The sequence below is a fragment of the Lycorma delicatula genome, chromosome 4 (genome assembly GCF_047948215.1).
Source record: "Lycorma delicatula isolate Av1 chromosome 4, ASM4794821v1, whole genome shotgun sequence".
NCBI classification, from domain to species: domain Eukaryota; kingdom Metazoa; phylum Arthropoda; class Insecta; order Hemiptera; family Fulgoridae; genus Lycorma; species Lycorma delicatula.
Window position 1 is genome coordinate 142,797,550 of NC_134458.1, and position 20,176 is coordinate 142,817,725.

Genomic DNA, 20,176 nt, shown 5'->3' on the forward strand with positions numbered 1-20,176 from the left:
TCTGCTGGCTGGTTCGAGGTCTGGGTTTATCTAATTCCCAGCTCATAGTTTTAACCCTGTACTACACCCCGTCTCTTCTTACCATTCCTTCCTATATACGCTACTGCTCTTCTGAACCCTCTCTCTAACCTCTTATGTTCATTAGACTGCCTTTGCCACCCCTCTACCATTTCCTTTCCAACACTCTCTCACACATACACAAACATACACATCCCCCAAACAGATAATAAATTTTGGGATCACCGCAGTTTATCAACTGTACACATTCCATTAATAGTGATAATGCCAGATTATAATTATTACATTATATATTACGTAATAATAATTATAATGTACCCTTAATATAGGCTATATATTAAAACAACTGTTTACAGCATTATATACACTTGTTATTTTAATAATTCTATTTTCAAATGCTTGATATTTTTAAACAGGACGAGCAAAAGAAATAGCAAACTTATATCGATGTATCAGTTTACCTCATCCTGCAGAATTTACCACGAGTGTACCTATTGAATTTTATGCTGGAGGAGTGATGCAGCATTTATATTCCTCAGGGAAAGTAGGCAAAGCTAGGCTTGGACTGATCAAGGATATTTTATTGCTGATATTCCTTGACAGTCTTTCCCGAACAGAATTTTGTTTATAGTTTTTAATTAACTGCTCATTTTCTTCCGACAATTTAAGGATGTAACAAATAAGCCATACACGAATCCAGTTACTTCAGAGTACCGAATCAAAGAAAGTGAAACGAATTTTTTTAAAGATGTTCTAAAAATATGGGGTTTGACCCAATTTTATCCATATATAAGTTGTTATTATTAGTATAAATCATTATATGTTCAAGTCTTACGCCTCATCAAATAAACTGATTTCGATGATTTTTTTTTAATTTTATTTTTATTTCTTTTTGTACAGAAAGTGTTTTAGGTGGTCACGTTATGAGTTTTTTTTACCCAAGTGCAAATATTTTTAAACGAGAAATTGATTATCTTTACATACGATTTGAAGGTGTTTTTCACCTTAATATTTATTAATGTGTTGTATAAAATATACAAAGTAATAATTACATATTAATTATTAGTACTTATAAAACTGTTTAAAAACTGATTTACATAAAATAATATTTCAAAGTTGCTGTCGACAGTAAAGCTTGAGCCAACAGCAGCAGTGATATGTATTAGTATATAAATATCTACAAAGGTAAACTGTCTACATCATTTATATAAGTATAATTATAAATATATTTATATAAACGTAACAATAGGTCATGAAGAAAACCAATTGTTTAGTATACACTGTCAATATCACCTATGCACTATTAACAAATCAAAGTCATCCACTAAATTTACATTATTTTTTAAAACTCTTTATACAAGTAAAATTTTTCATTTATAACTAACCTCGATAAAATCCGACTAGCAGTATTACATGCAACCCGTTTAAATAATGCATTAAAAGGTACTTCAGTACATTTACAATATTTAAATATACAGGTTTAGTTAATCTGGTGATACAGAGAAATTTACAAGGAAAAAACTAGACTTTTATTTATAAAACAAATAGTACTGTTGGATTTTGTAAATATATTAAGGTTAGAGGATAATAAACATAAAGAAGTAACCGTAGCAGGGAAATAGATATTACGTCTTTTCGAATATCTAGCTTCATACGGATGTTAAAAATAATTTTTTTTTTTATAGTGGAATAACAAAACAATAAAAACAGTAAATTTTTAACAAATAATCACTTCAAATGATTAACATTAAAATTTGAATGCAAAAGTTCTATTTGATAAAAAAAAAGGGCTTATTTTAACAAATTTTCAACAGAGAGTTCCATAGACTTAGTAAGAGGATGTAGCATAGATTTAAAAAATAATTGCTGCAAATAATTATTCCGTGATAATAAACATTCAGGTAGTATAGAATACATTATAAATTCAACTTTGCTTAAAATCTATTTAAAATTTTTTAATTTATAATAATTTTCTAATTTTAACAGCTATATTATTAATCTGATTACCAAATTTTATATTTTTGTTTGCAATAATACCCAGATATTTTACAAAATCTACAAATCCAAATATCATACAGTTACAAACATTTAGAGAGGTCAAGGAACAGTGAAAACTGGAAAACACTACTTTATAATTACAGAAGGTACTTTTCTCCTATTAGAAAAATTTAAAACTTTACTCTTTAGAGCATTTATGTAAAAAAGATACTGTCCATTCAATTTTTTTTATTATTCGTGTTAAATCATAATTTGTTTTTTCTATAAACACCCTCATAAGTAGCACTCTTCTTTTTGTAGTAATCAATCCTAGGATTGGTTTTCAGTAGTCTTCTTCATCCAGGCAGTTCTATCGTGTGCTAATCTCTTCGTTTCTATGTACGTTTTGCACTCAACATTCTGTACGGTCTTCCCCTTGTATTGTTTCCTTCAACTGTGTCCTTTATTAAAGTGTGCAACAAAATTCAATGCCTTAACACATATCCTATCCACGTTTCTCGCCGATCATCACCTTTAATAAGCTTCGAAAATATGGCACATCATCAATTCTTCGTAACACTTTTTCGTTTATTATTTTCTCCTTCCGTATAATCTTCACCATCCGTCGGTAGTAAAGCTGCTCAAACGCAGCAATACTAAACAAGGTAGCAATGATATCAGCGATAAGTAACATTTTACCTTTTACAACTGTAAAAAAATGACTTTACCTTTAAAAAAATGCCACTAATATATATCAGGACTACAACAGCATCCAATATCGTATCTGAGGCACACCAAATTTAACTTTAATACTGCTACCAATTCCATCAAACAAATGAAAATATCAACTTGATTTTTGGTGTGTGTAATCTTCATGTGAATATCTAAAAACAAATTTGTAGATTTTTTGAAATTCCGGGTTGCAATTACTCTTCAATAAATATTTAAAAATTATTTTCGGATATTTTGAATTTTAATAATTTAAGGGAAGAAAATAAATTGTTTTTTTACATTTTTTCCGTTTTATGCCACATTATTGAATCAATCTTTATGAGATTTGGCAACATTATGATGGTAATTTATGTTTGTAATTCTGATTATTACGCTAGCGAAGCCGCGGTGGGAAATGCTAGTTGTTAAATATATTTATAAGTTAAATTTCATTATAGGTAATCAAATGAAGAGAAAAATATTACTATTCGTTTTGTTGTGATTATTAAAAAAAAAAGATCTGATTATTTTACGAGTATTGGTGTGATACGTGATTCAGAATTCAGATACCAACACCAAAACTGAATTACCACATTAAAGTATGAATTAAAACGACCAGTTATTTCAAAAGAGTCATTGTAATTTCTATCATTTTCTGTAAGTACAGTTCAATAATTTTTTATTTTATATATATTATTAGCTAAATTTAAAATGTTCCAATTTTGCTGGTGTCGCCAGTATATATATATATTCTTTACGGACGTTTCAAAGAAAAGTACGGTATTATTTTCGGTTGCAAGGTGGGAGGGAAGAATGGATTTTTTTAACGTTTTGAGGTATGAGAACTACGAAAATACCATTCACTTAAAATTTAATTTCCTTATATATATATATATATATATATATATATATATATATATATATATATATATATATATATATATATATATATATATATAAAAGGAAATGTTTTATGTTAAAACACGATGTTCTCTTTTTAAAAAAGAAGTTTTTAGTTATTAAACAATTAATTTTATAATTTATATACATTAAATCATTTATATTATAAATTGTTATTATTACACACTTCATGTTTGGCGTACTTGCTAACATAATATTTTAAACGTATATGTTTAATTACATGTGTACTTTATAATGAAAATTTTAATTATATATGTTAACTAGTGAGTTCTAATAAGAGACTAATTAAAATTATATTACAAAGACTAAGACTGCAACCGAAAAGAAATTCCTAAACGTTAATAATTTCCTGGAAGTTAATGATAACCAGGTACGCGTGGTTATATATGCCAGCTAATTATCATACTATGAATTATATAAGGGAAAAAAATTTATATAGGCCATGTATAAAATCTTTGGCTCGAAAATTTCCTAATGTACTAGATCAGTTTAATTGAAATTTAGATATGCTGTAGCAGTGTAATTGAAGTTGTATATGTGAAAATTTGATGAAAATTAGTTGAATTGTTCTCAAGTTACACCCAATTTAAGATCGAAAAATTTGAAGTTATGTTGACTATGTAGTGGTGTACCTTTCATACGCTCGCTTATCCAGTGAGTCACAGTGGTGAGTGATTTGAAACTTGATGCTTGTGTGTAGGGTTTACTCGTTAATCGAACGTATGTAGTGCGTTGTACTCTGAAAATCAGTGCGTTTCTGACTGCGAAATAGTTTCAGCATCGGAAACGAAAAGTCGGTTTTCCTGCGCAGAAGTGGGGAGAAGCTTTTTTTAAATCATATGTGTCTTTAGCAAACGTAATAGTACGATTTAAAGTATTTTTGAAATTTGTGTATTTATGAATAATATGGTTTTTTAAGGTTGACACTTAGTTTTATTAACTACTTTTTCTCGACTTCTACCAGTTATAATCAAGATATGATTCTAGTAAATCTGTGACTAACAAATTTCTTTTTATTTTATGTAACTAATTTTAACTGACAATTCATAACATTAAAAAATATACTCCATATCTTGAGAGACTAAAGTAAATATCATACATTGATCTTTGAAATTCACTACAGAATCTTCCAATTTACTGTTCATATTTGTAATTTACAACAGTGTAACACGTAAAAATTATTAGCATAGAAGTTATAACTACATGTTCCTGGTTATTTATCATATTTTTATTAAATACTTGTCGATTTTAGTTAGTGTATCCATAATTGGCAGTCGTATTTACATATTCAATAGTATCCATATTCGTTTTTAATAATTGATATTAACATCACCATAAAAAAATATAAGTATTTAAATCTGAAACAGATTTCTGATTGGTATTTAAATTATCTAAACAATTATTAACGTAAGACTTGGAGAATTGTAAAAAAAAGTCTACTCTTCTGGCATAGTCGAATAATTATTTTACTCCAGATTGTTCAGATTTAAATTGTAGATTATATTTTTAATTTTTTTTTTTAATAAAAACAGCTATAAATTTTATAAAATTATTAGAATGGCAGATCAGGAGAAAAAAATAAGTAAACATTGGGTCAACAAAATAGATTACATTTAATTTTTTAGGGATATAAATATTTTATTAGTTAATAAATTTCTTTACAGTGATAAGTAATTTTAAAGAAGCAACTACTACACAAAATTTATTAATTTGAAAAAAAATATTTTTGGTTTTTATTTACACCTCATGATTTAAAAGATTTTTTAAATATTTTTTATTTATTTTTTTTTAATATAAATATATTTTTTCTTTAGAAGTCGGGAATTTAAAACCGGTTTTATAAGGCTTGTGAAAATAATGAGGCGCCTTCTGTAATTAGGAAACAAAGGGAAAATGCGCCTAACTTTACGCTCGGTACTCTCTCCTCTTTCAGTTGAAGGAAAAGGAAAAGTTGTAAAAGTGTTTGACGGGGCTTCTGGAAGATAAATGTGTTTCTTGTAGATAATTGGGTTATCCTTGCTGGGGAGTACTCATTGGAGGTATTTTCAACGAACGACTGGGAATCTACACCTTATACCCGACCACCTTTCCCTTCTCAACCTATCTTCATCCTATTGCCACCCTATTTCATCTCCCTTTTTTACTCTTTCACTCTATTCCTACATCAACATTCTAAGTTCCAAAATTTCTTCTACCTAGTCGTCTTATAATAAAACAGAATAACTTTCCGTATTTTAATAAGTAACAAACTTCAGGGACGACGGCATGGTTACATTTTTTTCGTAATAATTTTCAACCCCAAATTCATGTTTATGTCGGCCACAAATTGAATAAAAAGTAATAATAGAAGAATTATTTCTTATTATTATATATAATCTTGTAATAAGCGAATGTTTAGTAATTAATTTTCTTTAAAACGGTATATATATAAAAGTTCTATTTTTATCCCTGTTTGCTTTTGTTTAATTAATCATAGTTTTCTATCACCGATGAAAAATTACAGGAAAACATAAAAACAAAATGAAAAATAAAATATTTATTATTGTTAATTTTTCCCCGTATAATAAATTAGAAATGAAAGGAAAAACAATGAAAAATTTATATAATACAAAAAAAAAATGATTTTTTTATTATTAACAGTCATAAAAAAGATGTACTATATTCGACTCATCTGTATTTGTTTTTTATGTGTTTACAAATTTTATATCCAACCTTTCATTTTTAGTTATATATCATGACGAATTTTTTAAAGGAAGTTCTTCTGATAATATCATAGTTTCTTCAGATAATTTAAAATTGATATTTTTTTTTTTAAATATATAATTACATTGTTAGGGATAATTTTTTATTTGTCTGTCATATTACCTAATATTTTATTGTTTAACAAAATGAATTATAGCTTGATATTTCACTAAAAAATTCTAAGTAAAAAAATGCAAAAAAAAATACTACGTACTCTTGCACTCCAGATAACCTTAATTCGCCGGCCTCCGTGATGCGAATGGTAGCGTCTCGCCTTTGATATCCGAAGGTCCCGGATTCGAATCCCGGTCAAGCATGGCATTTTTACACACTACAAAACTGTCGTTTCATCTCGTCTTCTGAAGCAAACGGTGGTCCCAGAGGAAAAAAACCATAACCTTAGTTCATGCCGGTAGTAGTTACTTAAAATCAATTTTCTATACGCTTCTCTTATTTTTATTAAGATTGGTTTCTTGGCTTTGAATTTTTTGAGGACGTGTTTCTTTCAAACGGTTGATTTTTTTAGGTTTATCTATATATTATAAAATATATATATATATTTAAAATAAAACATATCACTTTCTGAATAAATCACCTATTCAGATATTAATTTTTTTTTAATAAATGTAGTTTGTTTTCAATTTGATGCCGACTACAAAAAAGTCGTAGTATAAAGAATAATTAATTAATATTTTTTTTTTTTACTTACTAGTTTTATTTAATCGATATTTTTTTTCTTTATCAGATCTAGTTAAATGGGATCTTGCAGAAGGTTACGACAGGGTTACTGTGTAATTTCTGAATCAGACTTTTTCTAATAATTATATGAAATGTAGGATAGTGGATATTATTCATTTAAAAACAAAATCTATTCTTTCTGTTATAAAAAAAAAAAATATTGAAAATAATTAAGAAGATTTAATTATTGAGAATTGATTTTATTTCTAATAAGTGTATTTAATAATAATAATCACTCTTTAGTAATATCCTCATATATTAAGCGACTCATGAAAAATATTTTAAACATTATGCGTTTACTTTTCCCTTAGCCTATGTCAACCTTTCTCTCTCATTCACATCCCTCTCTTGCTCTTCCCTCCCAGTCCTATACTACCCATTCATTTACCGCTAACTTCAAGCTTCAGGTCTGTTGTATGAAATTTAATCAGAATAATTAATCTAGACGTCTGTAGCCACTATCTAATAACTTTTGCATGCACCGACCCGAGTAAAGCTTTGTTTTTTTCTCACTGTCCCTCTGCTTCTACTGCTGTACAAACTGATATCTCTCACAGAGGGTGACAACTTTTTGCAACCGTTTTACAGCTTATAGGAATGTCTGACCCTAACTTATTATTCGTTTTTTTTTCTTTTTATACAACACGTATTTTTTATTCTTTTATACCTCTCTTCTATAAATAATAATGAGTTACCTTTTATTTCATTTTATACTGTTCTATTCTGATATTATCCGTATACTGATTGTATTAAATATTTTTGTTTTAGTTTTTTAATTATAATTTTTTTAATCAAGACCCATCTGAGTATTAATCATTTGAAGTATTTTTTGTTATACATTTGACATTATATATATATATATATATATATATATATATATATATATATTGTAGTTAGATTAGATTATAAAGGAAATGATGTAAAAACAATACATAATTTCTGAGAATCTACCTTGGAATATCCATATAGTATGGTTTGAATATTAAGTATATAAAGTAATAATGTCTAGAAAAACCTTACGACCTTTAAGAAATTTATTCTTTTAAGACTTTTCTTTCCTCTTATTTAGCATTTGAGAAATAACATAGTATAGGTAAATTTTGGATATATTTTCTTCAAAATAACCTTGTATTTGAGGTACATACTTAGTTTAAATTTTGATGTATTTTTAATATCCTTTTACATCAGTAATAAACCCTGAATTTACACACACACACACACACACACATATATATATATATATAAAACATAAAAATATATATAAATTTGTACATAAAGAGATTCAAAACGTTAAAGTATTAAAAGGAACAGATACCGGATCTGATCATTATTTAGTTAAAATCAAAATAAAAGTTACGCCTACGAAACGGAAATTAAACAATAAGAATAAACCAAAAAAAGAATACGATTCTAGCGGATTAATTGGAAATTCTAATTATAAAAATTTAACTGAAATTCTTGTAGAATCTGATTTGGATAAAATTATTCCAAAATTAAAAGATATCGCAAAAAAGGTTTCACCTATGTATCCTAGGAAAAAACACCAGTGGTGCAAAGAAAATTGCGATAAAGCCGTAACAGATAGGCATAATGCTTGGTTGAAATTTCAAAGCGATAAATCTGAAAAATCTTATTGTTATCTTATTAATCAACGAAGAATCGCATACAATATTATTCGTAATGTAAAGAGAGAAAATCAGAATAATTTAATTAATCAAATTGAACAGGACCTTAATAAAAATAATTCTAAAAGTTACTATAAACTGTTTTATAATCGGTTACAAAAATACGAAGCTCCAACATTAACGGTTAAGGATAAATCTGGTAAAATTGCACATAATAATAAAGAAAACGCGGAAATCCTTGCAGAAACTTTTAATAAGCTTTTGAACTGCGAAGAACCGAAAGATTTACTAGAAATAAGTGTTAATACAGAAATTAAAACGCCAGAATCAAACAGAAAACCGCCGACTTGTAAAGAAGTAGAAAATGCACTTAAAGAACTTAAAAATAATAAAGCAAGCGGAGAAGAGCAAACAGTTGCAGAAATTTGGAAAAATGCAGGTGAATCAGTTAAGAAATCTTTGCATAATTCTCTGGTTAAAATTTGGGAATCCGAAAAACTTCCAGAACATTGGACGACAGCTACTATACATCCTTTGCACAAAAAATGCGACAAGACCTATCCGGACGATTATCGTGGAATTTCGTTATTGGATGGTACGTATAAAATTTTATCTAGAATTATTTACAATAGAATTAAGGACTAACTAGAAAGCGAGCTAGGCGATTAACAAGGTGGTTTGCGGCCTCGGCGCAGTTGTCCAGATCAAATTATTACTTTGAAATTACTTATAGATATTTATAATAGAAAGCAAAAACAGATGATTATTTATTTTATTGATTTCAAAAAAGCGTACGATTGCATACATAGGCCTTCGATGTTAAAAATTCTGAGAAATCTCGGACTGGATCCTAAATTGGTAAATATGATCGGTTTAACATTGACAAACACAAAATCTAAAGTGAAGTTTCGTGACGAATTTTCCGAACCTTTTTACATAAAATCCAAACTGAGACAAGGCGACGGACTTTCGGCTTTATTATTTAATTGTGCACTAGAATTTCTGTTACGCGAATGGTTTAAAATTAATCCCAAAAAATATTCACATAGGGTACAAAAGAGATAACTTAAATTTAAATTTCCTAGGATTTGCCGACGACTTAGCTTTATTAGCTAATAGTATCGCAGAAGCTAGAATACAAATAACAAGTATAGAAGAACTTGCGAATAAAATTAGACTTAAAATTTCTTACGAAAAGACTAAAATAGAGATCATTACTTATAACTGTAACGAAAAACAAAGTTGGACTGAAAGACTTAATAAATTATTTAAAGTGCTACAAGTAACCAAAAATACTTACAACAAATTGTTAATCGCTCTCGATTAATACTAAAATTAGACATTACAAAACTGTGGTTAAACCAGTAATTACGCGAGCGAGACTTTATTTAGAATTAATCAGAAAAATAGGACTAAACCTTTGCTTAAAGTTGAACGCAGGATTCTTAGAACCTGCATAAACAAAAAATATAAACACGAAAATCAGTACAGATTATTGCCTAATAAATTTCTGTACGAAAACTTGGAATCCTTAATTGATACTATGAAAAAGAAGTGAATTTCTTTCTGTGCACACTTGTTAAGATTACCGCAGGATAGGATTACTAAGAGAATTATCGATCAATTTTGGTCTTTAAAAAATCCGCCATTATGGATCAAAGAAATTAAAGAAGACATGCAAGAATTAAATTTGACTTACGAAGATTTACTTAATAAATCTGAAAAATTAAAATTTGTTATTAAAGATCCGAATACCAACTTTAAAGTAAGAACTTTTAATTATACAAAAAAGGTTTATTCAGAAGAGGATCGTAAAGCAAGATCATTAAAAATAACTAAATATTGGGAGAAAGTAAAAGCTAAGAACTTAAAGGCCAAAAGATCGGCAAAACAGACTTGAATTATTCTGACTAAAGTGGTCCTTTGCGGCCTTAAGGTAAAAAAAAATAAAAATTAAAAAAATATATATTTATATAAATATAAAAAATATAATTAATTTAACAATATATTATAATATAATATATTAAATATTAATATTTAATTTATATTTTTATATTTAATATGTATAAATATATATATATATATATATATATATATATATATATGTATGTATATATATATATATATATATATATATGTATGTATATGAATATTAACTTAAATTTAATTTAAGTTTATTTTCCTCTTGATTGGATAGAATTAAATATAATAAAGCAACATATTTTACTTAAAGATATTACCTTTATTAATTTCTTGGGTTAACCAATCAACTATACAAACTTATAAATTAAATACACAATGTTTCACTTAGAAATCTGTAAGCTTCCTCAGGTGAAAATGAAAATACACATTCATACACGCATCATAAAAAATTCTCTTACATATTAAGAAATTAACTGGTCTTCCCTAGATAAGGATATTTTATTCCCACCCTTGTTTTAATAGATCCCCCTACTCATCCTGACTCATCTTAGGAAAAGTAATTATGTAATAGATGATAATTATCTAAAGATAAGATGAGTCAGGATGAGTAGGTAGGGTACTACTCAATGTACTACTCAAAAAATTATTAATGCTAAAGAGGGTTACTTTACATTTGTTAAATCGCTTGTTTCTATTAGGTTGAATTTTCTTGCTGGCAATGTTAATCCATAATTTTTCTCACAAACTATTACAACTTGGCAGATTACGGCAACAGTAATAAATAAATGTTAAGATGTTTTGATCCGAATACCTTATTTCCAATCAAACTTAATTTAAACTGTAAATTATCCTCATTTCGCTCTTTCATAAAATTACTAACTACCACAGTTTTCATAATTCATCATAGTAATTAAAATAATTCTACTTTATTTTTGTTTCAGGCCGAATTCTACTACATCTTTATGTGCGGTAACCACTTCAGTTCAAAACTCATCAGCTCAGATACAGAAAAGAAAAATTGAAACATCTACGATTAATAAACCAAAAATTTCAGACGTATTAAATAAAAAGAACAATGTACAGAAAAAGGAAGAGGTTGTAAATAATATAGATGAATCAGCGGCAAAAAGAAGAAGAAAAACAACCAGAAATAACGACATGAACGGTGATGAATCTAATAAAACGAACGAGTCAGAGACTCCAGTGCAGAACCAAAAATTACTTCCACAAAAGAAAAGGGCATTAGTAGGTAATGTACCTGGTAGTAGTCCCGCTAAAAAGATCGCGAAAATAAGTTCAACGTCAAATCAAGATGAAGCGTTAGATGACGAAACGTTAATTCGTGAAACTGAAGCCGCATTGAAAAGTCTATCTGGAAGTTGGCCCGGTCCTCGTGGATCGTTTTATAATAGATCAGAACAAGAAGATCGATATGAATCACCGGCCTTTGAAAATCTGTTTGAAGAAAAACATTCTTCAAGTAAAACACCACCTTCATCTTCTTTACTGTCGACATCTTCAGGAAATAGCGATTCTTCATCGTGTTCCTTAAAAGATGTTATTACACTACGTGAACAACAAGAGAATAGGGCATCAAAAAGTGAAACATCAAAAAATAATTCAATGCCGCCAACATCAACGTCTACCACAACCTCGACTAGTAGGTTACATCAAGATAACGGAAAACAAGGTAATAGTAATAATTACAATAACCATTCGGTTAAATCTTTAAGTAAACAAAATGTAAAGGAAGAAAAAGAACCGGTAACAAATAGACCATCTGAAATTAATGATTTAGATAATCTAAGAAAAATTGACAGTGAATGTGCTGCCATACAATCTCAAGTTCATAAAGGTAAACCGTTAACAGAAAAGTCTCAAGTAGCTGTAGCAAATTCTTCAACGGATATTAATAAAAACAAAGATGATAAATACGTTAACGCACCGAGGTATGAACCGGATTTTAATGAACTGGTAGATGATTCATCAAACGAGCTTGAAATCGATATGTCAGATCCGTCCGGCGATAAAGAAGATGACGACGAACGTTCTGAAAAATCTGATTTTAAAAGTAAAATCAAACAAGAGGATAAAAGAGATGAAAATTCTGGTACAAGTGTAAAAGAAGAATCAACATACGGTGATTCTTATGCTCAACAAAGACATGCTGATGATAAAGTTGGTGGAAATACATTTTCACCGACATCTGCTTTCAGGCCAATTCCAGGTGATTCTGGAAAAGACGGTAGATTGGCCACACCATTAGATCTACCTAATTCAGTCGGTTCTGCGATGTCACCGCTCGGTCCTTTTCCGGCGGGGGCAACATTCGTTGGCTACCCGGCACCTTCAAGTTTACATCCGGCTGAAGCAACACCTACTAGTACGGTACGTCATGATAAACCAACATCCGTTTGTCTTTTACAATTAAAACCGACTATTAAATCTGAGGTTGATATAGAGAGGCAAGAAGTAGCGAGCAAAAATAATATAACCGTATCATCTCCCGATTCAAAACAATATACAATACTTCAACCGGCTGGTGCTGGGTCAAGAGCTGCAACCGCTATTCAAGATGTCGCTAGAGAAGGTGTTGTCAGTGTTGCTGCTGTTTCCAGTTCTTCTTCACCAGGAAGTGATTCACCAAAAGTTCCACCTGATCGTTCGGAATCAAATCGTCTTGGAGGACCCTTATCTCCAGCCAGTCTCAATAAAGGTAAGAACTCATCATTTATTATCTAAAATTTATTTTTTGGAGTAGTACAGATTATAATTATCATCTATTAGTTTCTATTATTATAACTTAACATAAAAAGATTATAATTTTATAATTACATTTTCTTTTTGTGTAATTCTTTCACATTTTTGAAACTGTTTTATTTTTTATTTATTATTTTTAAAAGAAAACCCATTGTGAACCATAGTGAACCCGTTGGAACTACCCTAGACTAAGACAAATGACGAATCATTTATGTATATTAATATCCTTTAATCTGTTTCAATAAATTTTGCGAAAATTTTGTACTTGTGTTTCTTCTGAAACTGCAAAACTCGCACAAGCATATTTGCAGAATAATTTCCATATTTCTCTTTAAAAAGTTATCTATTAAATTTTGTTGGTTAAAAATCATTAACATTTCAACAAAAAAAATTAATTTCTTTTAATGATAATTTCGCCGTAGAAAAATTAATAATAATAATATTTTTTTTTCCTTTTCTGATGTGTACGTTGCAATCTGTTAAACTAATAAACAATAAGCAAACCCCCCCTTCCCCGTGGCCAATGAGATGAAGATGATATGTAGGACATGTAAATAAAGTGTACTCTTCTACAGACTCAGGCCGATCATTTCCGAGACGTGTGGTTAATTCAACCACAACCACCAACGTACAGCGGTATTCACTGTCTAGTATACAAAACCGTATAAAAGCAGCTAACGTTTACTAGGTTTTAAACCTCAGAACCTTCGACCCCGAAAATCAGCTCTTAAACCATTGATTTGCGATGGAAAATTAACCACTAGACCAGGTGGGCTAATAATAATAATATTAAATTTTCAAAAAATCTGATGGTTTGTTATTTTTGTGATAATGTATCTTAAATTGGCAATACAAAATTTTACGTTCTTATTAACAAGAAGTTTTATTGCATAATTAAGTAGAATATTGAAAAAAAAACTGAGTTTAAATGGAAGAAAATATAATACCACGTTTGACTGTGTGTTACTCGTTTAACCCTCTTGTAAGTTTTATAAATGGTGTTCCCAGAAAAAATATATTCCCGTGTTGTGAAATACCTAATTACAATTTATGTATATTATATTAGAATTATGTTATTTCGAAAATGATTTTTTTTCATATGTCATATGACTTGCATGAATCTTTGTACTCGTACTTACATTTTAGTAAAATATATATCAGATGCGAGAGTTATCATATAAAGTCTGTTGTCTTGCAAAGAGAAAAGCAAAACTTTCAGTAGATAGAAAAAATAATGATTTCATTGGATTTAATTGTTTTGTCCATTAAATATCTATTCTAAAATACGTTATGAAAAAATAATTGCAGATTTATTCATCAATAAAGCGCTGGAGTTTCTGTAAATAAATTATTACATTACTAAGATTTCTGTTAGGATTTCGATCAATGCTCTTTTATTTTCATGAAAATTTAATGAAAAGGTTTCATATAAATTTTAATTTAGATCTTATTTAAGTATGTGTTTAAGTCTTTGGTGTCTTTCATCTTATTTCTCTCACACGTACTACGCTTTATTTCTTCTCCCATCGTTTTATCCCGCTTTTTCTCTCTTTCTTATTCTGGATCCCCCATTTCTACACTTATATATAATATGTTTAAACTTTCTTTGCATTTAATTTCTTCTTCTGTGTCTTTAAAAACAAATAAAGATCAATTCTAACGTTTTAGTGATCTTGATTAAGAAGTTTTATTCTCTGTTTATTTTACAAAGTGTAAACATGTTTACTCCAGTAGGTAAAGTGTAAAATGAATCTGTTACTACTCTCTGCCTTCATCATCAACTTCTTTTCGGTACACATTTACCAGAACAGAATTCGTTCATCGTACCTTCGTAACGTAGTCTACATCACAGTATCTTTTACTTTAAGTGTATTTCTATTATTAGTATTATAACAAGCCTCTTTTGAATTCTTTTTTTGTAGGAAAATTTAAAGAGCATCAGTAAAACTTTGAATGTTTTAGACTAATTACAGAAGGAAAAATCGTTATAACTTTTAACATGTAAACAAAAATCCAGAAATAGTATAGTACGGCTACAAATAATAGTAATTATAAGATTCACTTAAAAACTCTTTCGTCACATCAGAGAAATGTTAGAACCGTATTACGAGAGACTATTCATTTTTCTTTGTTACGGAAACTTTTTTTATGTTTTTAAAGATAAAATAGTTTACTTTTTTCTCATCCAAAGTATAAAAATATTTTGTTTAATTAAACAGGTAAATTACTTTATATTTTCTTTATATATTTCAAAAACAATCTGGAGTTAGTAAGATTTTTTTTTCGAATTCTTACATTTAAATTCTTAATATTTTTTTCTATTTATACTAAGCAGTAACACGAAAATTTACTGAGATTATTTTTTATAAACGTAATGAATTAACAAAAAATTATTTCTTTAATATTTTCATTGTTCGTGTCAAAAGAAATTGAAATGCAGGAATTAATATATAACATCTTCATAACCATAATATTAATTAATAATCCATTACTATTAAAGTCTGATTTTAAATCTAGTAAATTTAGGGAGGTTTGTAGTTGATTACGGAAGACGTGATATGATTCTTCGCTTTTCTTCTTTTTTTTATGCAATCGTATCTTGTCGAGTAGTAGTTACTATCATGAAAAAATCTGATGTGGAAACCACATGACTTCCTTGTACGCCTATTAAATTACATATACCCAATTTTTAGAATGAAAAGTAAAGAAAAATTTTAACTTCTGATATTTTTCTTATATTTTTTTTTATTATTGAATTATTATTTATCGTAAATGTTTTTTTACAATCAGAGAGGTTAATAATTATTAATAAATTAATATATTTAAAGTGAAAAAGAAGGTAAAAAAGGGAAGATGAGTCTGATTCGAACCGATGTGCCTTCCCCTTCTAAGACCCAATTATTTCATTAATTAAAATTTCACTTGGCTATAACTCTGGAACTAATGAAAATAAGTACCACTTATGGTATGTAGTTAGTTGAAAAGCTCTCAATGAGGGCTTATTACTGCAGTTAAGAAAAAGTCCAAAATTCAAAATTTTCGGGATTTTGGGCTTTTTTGAAGCACTTTTGGTTCAGTCGATTGCATTTAAAAAGGGTCATTTAAAAATTTTTGAGTCATGCGAGATACGTACGTGCAGATGTCACGCCGAAACTAGTCAAAATGGATTCAGGGATGGTCAAAATGGATATTTCCGTTGAAATCTGAAAACCGAAATTTTTCGCGATCACAATACTTCCTTTACTTCGTACAAGGAAGCAAAAATTGAGCAGTTTTGGGTGAATTCTGTTAGAAATCGATCCTTCCATTCTTTTCTAGTAAGTTTTGAAAAATATCCCGTATTCTATACTCGTATTTGTTTTTTTTTTGTCATCATTATTTTTATATTAATTTAAAATGTTTTGGAGATATTTATTATTAAACGTATAATTAATAAAGCTAAATTAAAATTAAATTATTAAACATTTTGATATTTTTACTTTTCCGGCTAATATAGCCAGAATAGCTATACCAAAGGGGAAATATGACGATCATGTCTTTACGTTTTAGGGTCCAAGTAATTCAGCTAGACCAAAAAACATGTATCTGCGTTTTTTTATTTATGTTACCTATATATGCACCTATGTACATATATGTGTCGTATTGCTATTGTTGTGTCTCAGGATTTACTGAACCTAATATTCCTATAAATGCGAAATAAAAACAGAACGGTAAACTTAAATTTTTTTGCTCCTATAATTGATCTAATACTTGTAATGTTTAATGAAAAGATTGGTAAATCAGTTGATGGACCTGAACGAGCAACCTTTGCTGATGTACTGTTTGTTCATCCAGTTCCTGAACCTGATCCTATAGTTGGTCTAATAGAATAACCATTGACCTAATTAATTTGTTTTTCAAAATTCGTTAATGTGGTGGGGGGCTATCGAGAAAAAATAATTTAGTGATAATTAGATAATTTTCTTTTCTTAAATTTATTTTTTCTAGAAAATATCTAGATTCTCCTAATCATTTTAGAAAGCAAATTAGTTACCTACAATGCTTATATAAATAATCCAAAAAGGATGTTTTCACAAAATCAACCCCCACCTCTTAAAATTGAAATGTACGTTTTTTTCCACAATCTCCCTTGGATTTAAATATTTTTCAAAAATGTTGGGAAAGTATATACTTCTTTTCTAGAGCTGTCAAGAAATATCTTCTTTTTTTTAAATTATTCGTCCGGACCTAAAATGCAGAAAACGTTTTTTTGAGAATTTTTATTTTTCTTAGTTCAGCCTCTATTGAAGTGGGTTTTCGATTCAGGGAGAACTTTTGTTAAGAAAATTTGTTATGAATTTTGTTAAAGAATATATCTTACAAAATGTTACTCGATTTACAGTCTTTCAACTCCTTTGATAATAATATCTACATATTGAAAATTTCATATGAAAACCTTTAGAAAAGCTTTTCTTAAAATTTATTCACCACCTATAAAAAATATGTATATATATATATATATATATATATATATATATTGTTTCTGACTCTTCTCTTTCATTTTTTACTATTAAAAAAATTATTTGTATTTTTCATGATCACTTGAAAACCTATTAAAAAAATTGATGTAGCTTTGGTATCTACATTATATCCCGGGCCCAAAATGAGAAGCAATTTTTTTTCATTACTTTCATAAGAGTTATATTTTATTTTTTCAATATTTTTAATTGATGCTGAATTTTTATTTTGATAATAATGACTTTCCCGGCTACGCCGGTCAAGTCATGCAGCACTTTACTAGCTTTTTTATTTTCCCATAATTCTGAAATACATCTCTGAATAAACTGATAAATATTCCTTTTTTAAAAATTAATACTTATCTTTTTAATTTATTTTATGGTTCATATTTTCTAATTTTTGTTAAAGAATATATCTTATAAAATGTTACTCGATTTACAGTCTTTCAACTCCTTTAATAATAATATTTACATATTGAAAATTTCATTATTTATATTAAAACACATAATAGTTGTTATCTTAGTGATTAATAACAGTGTAAAATTTAAATTAAACATAACAGTTTAATTTAGGAGAAAATTAGACTCTCTTTTCAAAGAATTTTTATAATAAAACGTGCGCAAAGTGTTTTTTCGTTCCATGGATGTAAAGGCGATGTTAAAAACGAGGTAATATTGGTGAGATTTTATGTTAGGTTCCATAAACTTACATTTTTGTACGATCTGATATAAGACAAATCAGTTTCGAAAATGGGTTTGCCATTCCCAAAATTAGCATGTTATTCCTCGCTTACTAAAGATATGAGGCATAAAATGGTTTCCCGTTGCAGTGTTCACCGAGCCAAATATGTTTTTGCGTATCTGCAAGAAAAATTCACCTTAATCCAGCTAATATTCAGCTCTAAAAAGTTGAATATTCTTTCTATTTTCACAAGGGTAAATAGAGAACATCACTAATCTTAAAGAAAAAATTATCAGACCAGTTTATATCAGGTGCCTTACATGCGTCACAACCGTGAGAAAGACGGATAAATATTGTAAAGCAAATAATTAATGTATTCCTTTAAATCTCGCGTTACATGCACAGTCTCTATTCAGTAGAAGAATATTGCATTTTATCATCTCTGAAACGTTTTTGATTACTTTTCCTGTAAAATAATATGTTTGTGTATTGTAGATTTTGGTTCCAATTAAAACGATTTTGTTTTAGAACTAAAGAATTTTTAAAACTAAAAATGTTTAACTAAAATGTTATTGTTTTATAACTAAATAAATCATAACTGTTATATATGTAATTTGGGGTAAATATATATTTTTAATTATTAGTTTTCTTAAATAATAATTAGATTCTCATTAAATTTTCACGTTATTAGATTTAGATTAAATCTACGATCACATTTTATATGAAAAAAAGTTTTTTTTTTACAAATTATTATGTTTTTTAATGTTTTAAAAATTAGTTTTATTTTTAAAATTAATTAAGCCGGCTTGTACCGTTACAACGAAATAAAACTTAAAGAATTCTTTAAAAAAACTTAAATATTTTACAAAAACTACTGTTAAGATTTACTTTATTTCAGTTACTACTTACTTAAAAAAAACTTTAACCTTTACGTTTTTTCATTATCTTAAAACCGTAACTATTTATAATCAACGTATGAAGCCTTTACTTGATGAAAATCCATTATAGTAAAACTTTTTATTTTATTTTTACAAAATGTATTTAAGAATCTATTTCGGTATACAGTACCCTCCTCAGATGTCACGTACAAAATACAAAAGTTTAAAATACGATATAAATAAAAAAGTAAATATATAAAACAAAAAAAAGTAAAATACATAAAGAGCAACAGTAGGGAGTGTACACATATATCGGTAATATATAAATTTAACAGTAATTACTATTAGTCCACAAAAAGAGTCGGTACTTATAAGATACGAAGCCATCTTCTACTATTGTAAGTTCATGGATTTACCTTTTTCTTTGTATCGTGCTTTTAAACTTTTGTTTGAGTATTCTGCACGTAACATCTGAGGAAGGTACTCTGTATCAAAGCAGTTGTCATTTTTTAATTAAATTTTGTGAAAATCGAAAAAATCGTTGTTTTCATTTTCTTTGTTTTTTTTTACCTTTATTATTTCGTTCTTTTTTTTATTTCAGTTACTAAGCACATTCCTATATTACAAAATTAACTAAATAGATCACCAATCTAGATCATCTCGTGACAAATTTTTGTCGCAAAATTCTCTTCTATATTATTTATC

General features: G+C 28.1%; 1 protein-coding gene across 1 annotated transcript in view; it reads left to right on the forward strand.

Annotated features, from left to right (window-relative positions):
• The window catches only part of LOC142322948 (uncharacterized), a 224,878-nt gene that overhangs the window by 102,085 nt on the left and 102,617 nt on the right, over positions 1 to 20,176 (forward strand). The window contains exons 3-4 of the mRNA XM_075362041.1: positions 11,597 to 12,255; positions 12,331 to 13,371. Of these exons, the coding sequence (XP_075218156.1) occupies positions 11,597 to 12,255; positions 12,331 to 13,371 (1,700 nt within the window). The remainder of the gene's footprint in view (positions 1 to 11,596; positions 12,256 to 12,330; positions 13,372 to 20,176) is intronic.